Below are 14,084 nucleotides of genomic sequence, written 5' to 3'. Positions count from 1 at the left end.
GATTCTCAGCATTTGCATAACGGAAACATATTGATTTGATATTGATTGAATGGATATGAGTGATATTCACAGGAAACAGGATTGTGACTGAAGTTCACAGTTGTACGTCCAGGCGGCAATATTCCAATTCATGCGCTTTCCGTTCCAAAGGAAAATGCATTTTTTGTTTGTTTTAAGCCGAGTCCCAAATGAAGCAGATGATTGTTCCTTCATATTTTTTAAACATCATCTAAAATGGCTTCCTTTATTCCTTTATTAGCATGACCTCATTGATCAGAAGCTTTTGTGATCACATGTTACCACAGTATCAAAGCTGGATTTCCCAGCTAACCCTTCTAGTAGTATTACTTGTTTCTGAATGACCCTGTTTCCTGAGATAGTGACGAGCTCCCCTGCAGAGGGCAGCAGCTCCTTGTATTAGAGGCAGGCTTTTATATCTCCAACCAAACCAAAAGCCCTCTCCTGCCTGGACGCCATGCGCCTCACAATACATCTAGAACAAAAACACAGTTTTTATTTGAAGATATTTCTTTATTTGTCATTTCTGAGCACTCCTATTATTTGTTTTGTTGGGAAACATGGGAACAGGACACAGTGTCCTGGAGCTGGGTTTAAAATGTTCCTTTAATACAAGTAGAAACTAAGCAAAAAAAATAGATGAAAACGCAGGAAAAGCGGCACGGGAACCGGCGGGATGAACGACCGGAGGAGAAAAACACTCCAATCGTTTGAGTTGGGTTAAGGTTCAACACAACGAGTAATCCACAACAACGAGATTTTTGAAAACAGCCTGATCTGTCTTTTATAACAGGGTTAGGCAGTTTATCCATCCTTGCTGTTTCCCCCGCTCGGTATTTGAGTCAGGCCTTTTGTTTGTTGTCGACAACGCCCTCTGAATTTATGAGAGGCCTGGTTTTTATTCGAGGAAATGCAGTATTCAATGTTATTAAAATATCGACAAACCTATAAATAAAAAGAAAACAGATTTTGCCTGACCTGCATTCTGGGTAAAAATGTTATTATATTTGATTATTATTTTAAAGATTTAATTTTCTGAATATTAAATATATATGATTTTAGAACAATGTTTTAGGTGGACTTCCAGTATTAAATAGGAAACACACTTCAGCTTTTTATTTTGTACGGAGAAGCACCATCAGACAGTTTGGTAAACAGCGGAATGTGTCGCCCGTCTCGACCACTAGACCTTATAAGGGCGCATGGTTTGGTAGGCTCCGCCCCCTTTCAGGGTCTGTTTACGTCTGGGAGCGGGTGATGATGGGAGATGATCCATCTCATCCTCCACTGAAACTCCTTCACACCCACTGGAACTCAAAGGGATACTCCAGTTCTTAATACTTTATACTACTTCCAGAAAAAGTTGAATTTAAAACCAAAATCAAGTGTTTATGTTTTTATCTTGGGGGCGGTAGCTCAGGAGGTAGAGCTGGTCGTCTAGTAATCTAAACGTTCCTGGTTGGATCCCAGGCTCCTCCTGCTAGCATGCTGTAGTGTCCTTGAGCAAGACACTTAACCCCTAATTGCTCCTGATGGCTGCGTCCGTCGGTGTTTGAATAATTGTAAGTCGCTTTGGATAAAAGCGTCTGCTAAATGACTAAAAATGTAAATGTAAATCTTAACGTGTCATTGAGACATATCAGCTTGAACTACTAACCAATAACTCAACTTTTTGAGATGCTGGAAGGTGGGTTTCACTGATTTCCCTGGAGCTAGGCTAACAGATCCCATCTGCAGCTCTGCATTGAGCTAACACAGTTAGCATGCAGAACTGGAGTATCCCTCTCAAAGAACATTCTGTTTTTTCCCCGAATGGAAACAGGAAGTGTGTGATGACGAAGAATGACTCAGGAAAGCACCAAACATCTACAACTTTAAAACGTTAAAACACAAGAAAACAAGAAAATACAAGAAAATACAAGAAGTCTGAAGGAAAAGTCTGTAAAGAGCGAGATCCAGAAGAACAGGGTTGGACGTTATGTTCAGATGGGGGATCGTGAAGCTCCTGGGGGTTCTCTGTTCTCCTGGTTCTGGACTAATGGAGGGTCTATGTTCCCCTGGAGGGGTCTATGTTCTCCTGGGGGTCTACAGTATGTTCTCCTGGGGGGGTCTATGTTCCCTGGGGGTCTAGGAGCTCCTGGTTAGACAGAGCTGCTCACACTCCTCCTGCGTCTCGAAGCGGTTTGCGTTTCCTCCGCAGCCTCCAAACCAGAAGCGCGAACACTCGCTTTGCTCGGCGTCGAAGAACCACTTCATGGAGTATTTCTGGCAGGGTCCCACCTCCTGGTCCAGGAAGCAGGCGTCTGAGGGGGCAGGGTCGGAATGAAGCACCACTCAATTAATTTTCACTCATTTACGAGACGACTCGAATCCACACTGAAAGAAATCTTTGGTCTGATTTGATTCTGAAATGTTTTGATTTATTAAACCTATAATTCTGAGATTTTCTCAACTTCAAACAGAGAAATTCAGATTGATTTCAATATAGTTTTAATAAATCAAAGTATTTATTGAAGTAGATCCAATGATATTTAATATGATAATGATTAATAATAATTATAGTATTTGGATTGATTTGATTATTATTCCGGGTCCAGGAAGTCCTGGTTCCGTGTTTTCCCTGCAGCCGTGCACTGATCAGCAGCTGGACTCTGGGTCGGTGCTCATCAGCAGATCCGACGTGGTCGACTTTCCCGTTTCTGATTGGTGTTTTACGTCTACGATGAGCTTCTAAGGTTCCTGATCGTCGGACACAGGACGGTTCTAACGTTCTCCTGCCGGGGAACGTGGACCCTCACCTTTGCTCAGAACTCTCTTCTGCTGCTTTGGGCGTGGGGTGGGGGCCTCTGTGGAAAAAGAACACAGTCAGCAGCAGAACCAGAACGGAACATCCCATAATTCAACATTTCCTCTGAATGCCATTTGATAGGGCGACAAATCAGGAACCAGGGTTTCACCACAGAACGAGCAGCAAACACCAAACCCGGAGATTTGGAACTTTAGACCAGATCCTCTACAGAGATCTTTAGGTTTCGTAGCTGCTTAGAGTTCAAACTACTATTTGAAGAACTGCAGAGCATCACAAGCTGCAGACTGCAATGAGGGTGGAGCCTTGAAGTGAAACCAGGTGTAGGACAGTCCTGCGGAGCTCGGCATCATGGAAAACCAAGACCGTTCAGTCTGTCGTTCCGATAGAGGTCTGATTGGTTTTCTAACAGGAACCTGTAGAGTTCTAATGGGAACGTTTAGAGTTCTCACATGAACCTGTCGCACAGGAAACTCACAGGATTCCATAGAGTTCTAACTGGAACATGTAGAACTCACTGGAAAATAGAGAGTTCTAACTGGAAGGTGTGGAAGGTGTGGAATTGTAATTGGAAGGTGGAGAGTTCTAACTGGACGTTGTAGTTACTGGAAGGAGTAGAGTTCTAACAGGATAATGTCTGTCCCATTTAGTTAATTGATGCAGTCTTACTTTACACATTCTGCTTCCCTAAATAAATGCTGACTGACTGTGAAAGCTTACAAGCGGCTCTTGGCGGCCGCAGTGCAGGGGGACTTACTGTCGCCGCCACATGTCTGGAAACACTCAAGCTCCGAGTTAAAGCGGTTTGCGTTTCCGCTGCAGCCTCCGAACCAGAAGGGAGAGCATGCACCGAGGGCTCGGTCAAAGAACCAGCGCTGGACAAACTCTGCGCACCGGACCCCTGAGTCTGAGTCCAGCTGGCACTGAGCTGCAAGCAGAGCACACCGTAGAACAACACACTGAGGGGGCGCTAGCCACACGGGTTCTCAACGGGAGGTCAGGGGACCATCCAGGGCGGCCTTGGGGCCTCCAGGTAGAGCATGTTTAGTGACAAGTTTAAACTCTGTCATCCAGAACATTGAGACATCCTGTTCTAAGTTAGAAGATGTGAACTGGAGAGCTCTAACAGGAACATGCAGAGTTCTAACTGGAACATGTAGAGTTCTAACAGGAACATGCAGAGTTCTAACTGGAACAGGCAGAGTTCTAACAGTAACATGTGGAGTTCTAAATGGAACATCCAGAGTTCTAACTGGAACATACAGAGTTCTAAATGGAACATGTAGAGTTCTAACAGGAACATGCAGAGTTCTAACAGGAACAAGTAGAGTTCTAACTGGAACATCGAGTTCTAGCAGAATATGTAGAGCTCTAACAGGAACATGCAGAGTTCTAACTGGAACATGTGGAGTTCAAAATGGAACATCCAGAGTTCTAACAGGAACATACAGGGTTCTAACTGGAACAGGTGGAGTTCTAAATGGAACATCCAGAATTCAAACAGAAACATACAGAGTTCTAACTGGAACATGTAGAGTTCTAACAGGAACAGGCAGAGTTCTAACTGGAACATGTGGAGTTCTAAATGGAACATCCAGAGTTCTAACAGGAACGTGCAGAGTTCTAACTGGAACATATAGAGTTCTGACAGGAACATGCAGAGTTCTATTTGGAAAAGGTGGTGTTCTAACTGTAACCTGTTGAGTTCTTACGTGTAGAGTTCTTACTGGAACGTCTAGAGTTGTTATTGGAACATCTAGAGTTCTAAGAGTTCTAACCGTAACAAGCTCAGTCTCTAGATTGGTCCAATCACATGAGAGGGGCGGGGCTTACCGCTTGAACCATCAGGGCCTTGGAACGCGTCTCCGCCTCCTGGGACCAACGTCTCCACCACGTCCACCTGCGTCAGATGCGTCTCCGTCTTATTGGCCCTGGTGTGCTCCACAAAGCGCTCCTCCTCCTCCTCCTCCTCCTCCTCCTCCTCCCCAAAATCTTCTAGCTCGGCCGCCCCCTGGCTGCACAGCCAATCACAGCGTCAGACACATGGGACAGGGAGATACCTCCACAACTTTAGTGATGTTTTCTTTATCAAACAATTTTATACACTAATATATAATTTAATATATACTATATTTAATAATATTATTAAATAATATTAATTCATCTTCCGAGGCATGAAATATTCTAGTTTGTTCTGATATAATACTGATATACTACAATATATCAGATCAATAGCAGGAATATAGTGGTGTCACAGCAGCTCACTCGTCAAAAATAGGCAAAAAGAATCATCCATCCAGCTGCAGGCAGCAGTGCACGGGGGCCAGCTTGGTCGTGTGAGGTCCTAGATGTACGAGTTGGAATTTTCAGTGTTTCTAATAAATGCAGCATCTCCTGCTGTCTCTTGTTTCAAACAAGCGTAAATACATAAAAAGCTACGCGGAGCAACCACTACGCAGTCCACAATGCGCAAGATGCTCATGAGTTCCGAGAGACAAAGCTTGGACTTATATAACTTCGGATGATGATGTCACAAAGTGCCCGCTCCTCAAACTAATCAAATGGCGCCAATGCCAACTTCCCGTAAATTCCAGACGGTTTTTCACTCATTTCTGCTCCAAATTGAATCAACTTTGACTAAACTTGAATCACAAGATGTCTGAAACGTCCTGGTTCTAACAGGACCTCAACCATGTCTGTGCATACTGCGGTTGCCATGTTTCAGATACTTTTGTCAAGAAGATCAATAAAAATACAAATCTGAGCAAAAGGAAGAGCAGGTACAGGGTACCGCCCTGCGAGCTGGACGCTGTTCATAGAAAAAATGGCAATAAGCAATAAGTGGAAGAATATCAGTAGGATATCATACTTTATATTACCAGAGAGTTTGTTACATTTTGAAGCTGGTGGTTTCTGTAACACGAGGTTTCCGTGATCGTAAATTCTTGCATTTGGCTGAGCCCTCCTGTTAAATAACATTATAAATATTATAACAAGGTCACAATTGGACTTTGACTAGGAGCTGAGACTTGGTTTGCTATAACCAGGCCGTGATAGACTAGCGCTCCCTCTGGTGGTGGTGAACGGCACTGCGTGCTCTTGAGACTCACCCTTGGATGAAGACCTCCTGGCCCTGCTGCTCGTTGAGCCGCTCGCAGGTGGGTTTGAGGGACTCCAGGGGGTATGAAAACATCCCCTCTGCAAGAGACAGCCACACAGAAAGAATGCTGAGCTACGAATCATCTTTGGCCGGATCATGCGATGTAGTGTGAGGTCCTTCTTTAACATTTCAAGTGATATCTGATGACTTGTGGTAAATGATCTGAGTGATGGAAGGAGCTGAAAGATCTTTAAACCAACCGACATGGTGATGGTATTTGGATGGTTTGTAGGAAATTGTGGGAATATCATATAATATAATATTATGATATAATATGATATATTATAATATATTATAATCTATTATAATACAATATAATATATTATAATATAATATAATATAATATAATATAATATAATATAATATAATAATACATTATATAATTTAATATAAAACAATATAATATGATATAGTAAAATATAAAATAAGCTTTTCTGGTCATACTGTTGAGCGCAGAGAGGAAGACCCTGAAGAAGCGTTGGGTGTAGCCCTGTTCCTCCGCCTTCAGCTGCGTCAAGTGGATCAGGTGTTGCTCGGGCGGGTGTCCGGCCAGCTCCTCCACCTGCGCTCTACTGTAGCGCCCTCCGATGGCCACCACAAACAGTGCCACACCCTGGCACTGGGCCAGCTGGGAGGCGTAGCGCAGCTTGGCGCGGTCCCAGTGTGCCGTCTCCGCCCCCACCACCACCAGCACTGCCTTCCTCTTCCTGGGTCTGGTGGCGTTCAGCAGAACCCCCTTCAGGGTGAAGTCAAGAGTGTGGCCCAGTGCAGAGGAGCCACCCTGCTGCTGCATACTCTTCAGGTACCTGCTCATGGTCCTGGAGTCCTGCACAGAAGACCAGGATCAGTTGGGACCTGGGACAAACCAAATGATTCCCGGTGATAGACCACCTCATTCCAGTCTGAATTCGGAGCGCTCCACTCCACTGAGACGGCCCTCACAGAAGTGGTTAATGATCTTTTATAAGCAATGGACACCGACACCTCCTCAGTAGAACTATTACTCGACCTCGGCATTGCTTTTGATACTGTTGACCATAACCTGCTGCTAGCCTTGATACGTGCATTGGCATTAGAGGCTTGGCGGTTTCCTGGTAAGATCATATCTTTCAGAGAGGACACACCGTGTAATTCATGGCAACGTGGTGTCTGAGTTATGTGGTGTTACGTGTGTGGTCCCACAGGGATCAATACTTGGTTCTTTACTGTTTAGTATCTATATGTCATACACCATTATGTCATTAGCTTCCATTGCTATGCTGATGACACCCAATTATACATGCTCTTCGAACTAATTAACCTAGTTGTACTCTAGAGGCGTGGCTGAATGATAACAGTGGATGTCTTGTCATTTATTGCTTCCTAACTAACCTAACTGAGATGCTGGTTATTGTTCCTGCCAGACAAAGGCACCTGTTCAAGGATACCACTCTGAACTTTGATACTGTAGCTGCACTTTCACTCAAATAATCAATACTCAATACTCAATAAAACACAGAGGAGTTATATTTGACCCCACTCTCTCTTTTCAACTGTATATTAGGAACATTACCAGAACTGCATTTTTTCTTCTTCACAATAAGATGAAAAAAGATACGGCCCATTCTATCCATCTGTGATACGGAGATCATAGTCCATGCATCCGTAACATCCCGTTTAGATTACTGTAATGTGTTGCTCTCTGACATTCCCATGTCTAGTATTATTAGCCTTCAGTTTGTGCAAAACGCTGCGGACTAGAAAGTTTGATCATATTACCCCAATACTGGACAATACTGGCCACCTTGCACTGGCTCCCGGTTGACCACAGATCTGACTTTAAGGTTTTGCTACTTACCAATAAAATATGACACGGCCTAGTACCCTCCTATCTTACTGACTTAGTGGTACCTTATGTACCCTCTGGAGCCCTACGCTCACAACATGCTGGTCTTTTAGCGATTCCGAGAGTTAAAAAGAAGTCCACAGGCTCCAGAGCATTCTCACCCCGGGCCACAGTACTCTAGAACACCCAATTCTCTGGAACACTCCAGTACTCTGGAACACCAGGTACTCTGAAACACCCCGGTATTCTGGAACACCCAGTACTCTGGAACACCCCAGTACTCTGTAACACCCAGTACTCTGTAACACCCAGTACTCTGAAACACCCCAGTACTCTGGAACACCCCAGTAACCTGAAACACCCAGTACTCTGAAACACTCAATACTCTGAAACACCCAGTACTCTGGAACACCCCAGTACTCTGAAACACCCATTACTCTGGAACATCCCAGTACTCTGAAAAATCCAGTACACTGGAACACCCAGTACTTTGAAACACCCCCTGTACTCTGAAACCTCCAGTACTCTGGAACACCCCAGTACTCTGGGGTACCTGTGGAAATCAGAGATGCTACTTCTGTAGAATTGTTTAAATCAAGACTTAAGACTCATTTCATTTGACATACAGTCATGCATTTGGTGAACCACACCCATCCTGTTAGCTTGTCTCTCACCCTTTAGCACTGGAACATGACGTCTGGATATTGACTCTCTGTGTTCTACCCCCCTCCCCCTTTTTGCTCTGAGAGGTCAGGCTGCTGCGAGCGTCCTGGATCGGGCCTGATGAGAACCACACCCCTGGAGGCGTCTGTCTACCTGCTCTGCACCAGCAAATAGGCTCTCATACTGTCTAGCTTTAACATTGCATAGTATAGAAATGCAATACATTTAGTCATTTAGCAGACGCTTTTATCCAAAGCCACTTACAATTATTCAAACACCGACGGACGCAGCCATCAGGAGCAATTAGGGGTTAAGTGTCTTGCTCAAGGACACTACAGCATGCTAGCAGGAGGAGCCTAGGATCCAACCAGCAACCTTTGGATCACTAGACCACCAGCTCTACCGCCTGAGCTACAGTCCCCCAATATCCTATAAGCAATATCCTATAACTTGTGATAATATATTATTAGTCACCCACTCGGATCCACTGCAGCCTGGTCAACCTGGGAGGGGGATCCCTCCCTTGTTCCTGTTTCTCAAAGGTTTTTTTGGGAGTTAGCCTTGCCCGGATGAGGGTTCAGACTAGGAGATACCATTGATTTCTATGTGAAATGTGGGTTTGTGAACCCCTTTGAGATTGTATTGTGATTAAGGGGTATAAATAAACTTGACTGATTTCAGGAGACCATCTGAATCCAGGTGATACACCACCTAATTCCAGGAGATACACCATCGGAATCCAGGTGATAGACCACCTCATTCCAGGTGCTAGACCATCTAATTCTAGGTGTTGGTCCTGGTTCTCTACCTGGAAGCTCTGCAGTCCAAACTCCAGCTTGGCGGCCTGCCGGCTCACTGGAGCCTGGGCGTGGAGTGTTCCACTTTGCTGGACCAGGGTCACGCGGGCCTGGCTGTCCGCCCGGCGGGGCTGGGGACTCACAGCCAGCTGCTCCACCACAGAGCCCAGCAGCTGCTGGATGCCGGTGTACTGGTCTGCCTGGATCTCCCTGGAGCTGTCCACCACCAGGGCCAGGTCCACGTTCACCACCTGGGGCCTCAGGGCCTCCTGGATGGTGGAGCACTCGGCCTGGGGTCTGCAGGGGTCTGAGGGGCCACAGAAGAACCATTTCAGTGGTGCTAATTCAGTTTAACCCTCCCTGACATATTGACAAATGAGTAAAGTACTAGCAGTGTACATATGAGTAAAGTACATATCAGTGAAGTACATATGAGTAAAGTACATATCAATGAAGTACATATGAGTAAAGTACATATTAGTGAAGTAAATATTATTGAAGTACATATGAGTTAAATGCATATTATTGAAGTACATATGAGTGAAGTACAAATTTGTGAAGTACGAGATCAAACAACAAATATCACATAGAAATACTAATAGAAATACTAATATTCGGAGCCGGCTCTGATGGGTGAAGTCGATGCTCACCGTAGCAGATGGCGCAGTGCCGCACCCTGCTCAGCACGGCGGCCATGTTCTGGGAGCTGCCTAGCACCGTGAGGAAGGAGTTGCCCGAGTCGTCGACCTGTGAGCAAACACCAGAGTCAGGATTTGTACCTTCCAATGTTGACCTTCCTAGACCTCTGACAAGAGAGGTCACTCAACCAGACCCCGGTCAGATTAGGAAGATTGCTTTGTCTATCTCAAAATGTATAATATAATAACAGTATCTATAGTATAATAATATAATAACAATATATAATAACAATATAATAAAAGTATATTATAATAAGAGGAGCGGTGGGGATCAGCGAGCAGCAGTATGGTTTCATGCCAGGAAAGAGTACTACAGATGCAATGTTTGCTTTAAGAACGCTGATGGAAAAGTACAGGGAAGGCCAGAGGGAGTTGCACTGCGTCTTTGTGGATTTAGAGAAAGAGTATGATAGGCTGCCCAGAGAGAAGTAGGTAAGAGTGGTACAGGATATGTATGAGGGCAGTCAGACAGTAGTAAGGTGTGCAGTAGGCGTGACCAAGGCATCAAAGTGGAGGTGGGATTGCATCAAGGATCAGCTCTGAGCCCTTTCTTGTTGCAGTGGTGATGGACAGGTTAAATCAGGCAGGAGTCTCTGTGGACTATGATGTTCACAGATGACATTGTGATCTGTAGCGAGAGTAGGGAGCAGGTGGAGGAGAGCCTGGAGAGGTGGAGGCATGCATTAGAGAGAAGAGCAATGAAAGTCAGCAGGAGTAAGACACAATACATGTGCCTGAATGGGAGGGAGGGCGGAGAAAAGCTGAGAATGCAAGGAGTGGAGGTGGAGAATATATATATATATATATTTTTTTTTTTTTTAATTATATAATAATATTATACAATAATAATAATAATATAATAACAATATTATTAATAAAAAATAAAAAAATAGTTATAATAATGATACTAATATTATAACAGTATATTATAATAATATAATAACAGTATATAATAATAATAATAATAATAATAATAATAATAATAATAATAATAATAATAATAATAACAATAAAATAATAACAGTATATTCTAATAATATCATAACAGGATATCATAATTATATCATAACAGTATATAATAATATGGTAAGAGTATGTTATAATAATATCATAACAGTATATAATAATATCATAACAGTATATAATAATATAATAAGAGTATATCATAATTATATCATAACAGTATATAATAATATAGTAAGAGTATATTATAATAATATCATAACAGTATATAATAATATAATAAGAGTATATCATAATTATATCATAACAGTATATAATGATATAGTAAGAGTATATTATAATAATATCATAACAGTATATAATAATATAATAAGAGTATATCATAATTATATCATAACAGTATATAATGATATAGTAAGAGTATATTATGATAATGTCATAACAGTATATAATAATATAACAAGAGTATATCATAATTATATCATAACTCTATATAATAATATAATAAGAGTATATCATAATTATATCATAACAGTATATAATAATATAATAAGAGTATATCATAATTATATCATAACTGTATATAATAATATAATAAGAGTATATCATAATTATATCATAACAGTATATAATAATAGAGTAAGTGTATATTATAATAATATCATAACAGTAGAGAACTGCTCTTGCAGATCCTTCATTGTGTCTCAAATGAATCGTTACGGACTTGGTTTAATATTCAGTGCAGCGTTAGTTCCTAGAACAAAACTCCACGGAAAGAAACATCTGTAATGTTCTACTTCTCATCTGATGAAACATCTGTAATGTTCTACTTCTCATCTGATTCAACATCTGTAATGTTCTACTTCTCATCTGATAAAACATCTGTAATGTTCTACTTCTCCTCTTCTCATCATGGTTCTACATCATTTCATCCATCCTTCCGAAAGACAAAAAGCAGAATTGGGGCCGACGCCCTGAAGGACCCCCACCTCAAAGATCTGCCGGACGTCTGGACTGTCCCTCAGCGCCACCACTGCCGGGATGATGTCCAAGCCGCGGTACTCCATCACTGCGGTGACCAGCTCGGCCATGTCCTGGGACGGGCCGTTGGAGAAGAAGACGGCCACCTTCCTGACCCTCACACCTTGCCGGACACGCTTGAAGACGTTGCGGCCGACGTAGCGCATGGCGGCTCCCAGGTTGCGTCGGCTGGCGGTGCGCTCCAGGGCGACGTTCCGCACGGCCTCCACCAGCTGCCTCTTGCGGCGGTAGTCCTGGAAGCGGACAAGGTGCTTGGTGTGGGCGCTGTAGCCCACCACAGCTACCCGAGCCCCCGTCGGGCAGTTGCTCTCTGCGATGGACAGGTCCTCCAGCAGCGTCAGGAGGGCGGAGCGCATCCGCTCAAAGGCCGGCAGCGTCACATCCTCCGACATGTCCAGAGCGAACAGCAGCTCAGTGGGGTAGGACGGACACTCCGTGTGACCTGGGGGATGGAGACACAGAGTGAAGACCGGGGTCCTACCTTCATCCTACACTTCTAGTTCCATCCTCCACCCTGCACCTCCTGCTCCCCATCCTGGAAGGTGGAGCCCTCCTTCATGGACCTTCTCAAGGTCCCTGCCTTTTCCCTCTGCGATTCTGGGAGTTCTTCCTGCTCGGCCTAAGGGTTTGACCTTTTAAGGTCTTCCAGACCAACTGAAGAAGCTTGTGGCTTGGACGTGTCACGACGTAGTAACTGAAACTGAAGTCGTAGTTTACATCTCACTGTGAACAAGCCAATCAACAACCTGAGCCTCCATCTGCAGGAACAGACTCTGTATCTGAAGCTCTTGGCTGCGTCCTCCATGTTTATTTGGTGCTAAACAGACGCAGCGGATCTGCAGGAGATTTATTTACTGTGATGGGCGACAGGGAACATCTGCAGTGAAGATCATTTGGCCCAAACCAGGATTTAAACTGCAGAGCGGAAGATCTGCTCCCAGGACACTCCCCCCATTCCCCCCATTCCTCCCATTCTCCCGGTCTGGGTGGATCTCACCTGCTCTGGCTCCACAGGACACTCACCTTGGGAACAGGCTGTTTTGGGGGAAAAGGAGAGCGTTGAGGTTAGAGATGGAAGGTCCAGACCAACATGTCACAGCTGCACTGCTTGGTCTGGTGGTTCCGTGTGTGGACGCTGTGGTTCTGTCCAGACGACTGAGGTGTAGCAGCTTAGCAAGAAGAAGGTTGTTCTTTGTGTGCTTACCGCAGTTGTCACGGATGTAGGTGATCAGCTGACATTCCTGAGGGATGAGAGACAGGTGTGATGGACCACAGACAGGTGAGATGGACCACAGACGGGTGAGATGGACCACAGACGGGTGAGATGCTTCACTGTCTCCATGGAAACAGGTCAATGTGAAGCTGTACTTACAGTCGTGTTTCTAAGTCCTGGTGGTCCTTTGGGGCCCTGCAGGGGCCAAAGCACATCACAAGGTTCACTCCTCTATCTATCATCCCTCTCTCCACCCACCCATCCCTCCCTTCATCCATCCATCAAACCATCCACCCCTCCATCCCTCCATCCCTTAATTCATCCATCCATCATCCATCATCCATCATCCATCCATCCCTCCATTTATCCATCCATCATCCATCCATCCCTCCATCCATACCTCCATTCATCTATCCATCCCTCCATTTATCCATCCATCATCCATCCATCCATTCATCCATCCTCCCCTCTCTCCATCCATCCCTCCATTCATCCATCCATCCATCCACCCCTCCATCCATCATCCATCCATCCCTCCATCCATCCATCCTTCCCTCTCTCCATCCATCCCTCCATTCATCCATCCATCCCTCCATTTATCCATCCATCCATCATCCATCCATCCATCCATCCATCCCTCCATTCATCCATCCATCCCTCCATTTATCCATCCCTCATCCATCCATTCATCATCCATCCCTCTGTCCAACCATCTATCCATCCAATCCCCCCATCCATACCTCCATCCATACCTCCATTCATCCATCCATCCCTCCATTTATCCATCCATCATCCATCCCTCCATCCATCTATCCAACCATCCATCCATCCCTCCATTAATCCATCTATCCATCCATACATCCCCCCTCCATCCCTCCAGACTGACCCTGTATCCCGGCG

General features: G+C 44.4%; 1 protein-coding gene across 2 annotated transcripts in view; it reads right to left on the bottom strand.

Annotated features, from left to right (window-relative positions):
* Window positions 1-521: 521 nt before the first annotated feature.
* col6a4a (collagen, type VI, alpha 4a) overlaps window positions 522-14,084 on the bottom strand; it is a 61,184-nt gene continuing 47,621 nt past the window's right edge. The window contains exons 31-42 of one of the 2 annotated variants that reach the window (XM_080005061.1): window positions 14,071-14,084; window positions 13,344-13,379; window positions 13,176-13,212; window positions 12,995-13,006; window positions 11,920-12,413; window positions 9,920-10,016; window positions 9,281-9,576; window positions 6,429-6,810; window positions 5,935-6,022; window positions 4,658-4,839; window positions 2,817-2,864; window positions 522-2,321 (exon numbers count right to left, since the gene is read on the bottom strand). The exon at window positions 14,071-14,084 is cut by the window's right edge and continues 49 nt beyond it. In XM_080005061.1, coding sequence (XP_079861187.1) covers window positions 2,146-2,321; window positions 2,817-2,864; window positions 4,658-4,839; window positions 5,935-6,022; window positions 6,429-6,810; window positions 9,281-9,576; window positions 9,920-10,016; window positions 11,920-12,413; window positions 12,995-13,006; window positions 13,176-13,212; window positions 13,344-13,379; window positions 14,071-14,084 — 1,862 coding nt within the window. In that variant the 3' untranslated portion in view covers window positions 522-2,145. Of the gene's footprint in view, window positions 2,322-2,816; window positions 2,865-4,657; window positions 4,840-5,934; window positions 6,023-6,428; window positions 6,840-9,280; window positions 9,577-9,919; window positions 10,017-11,919; window positions 12,414-12,994; window positions 13,007-13,175; window positions 13,213-13,343; window positions 13,380-14,070 lie in introns of those variants that run through there. The other variant, XM_080005062.1, reaches the window with a different exon arrangement.

The sequence above is a fragment of the Zeus faber genome (genome assembly GCF_960531495.2).
Source record: "Zeus faber genome assembly, chromosome: 8".
Lineage (NCBI taxonomy): Eukaryota > Metazoa > Chordata > Actinopteri > Zeiformes > Zeidae > Zeus > Zeus faber.
This window is presented reverse-complemented; position numbering and strand designations above follow the sequence as displayed.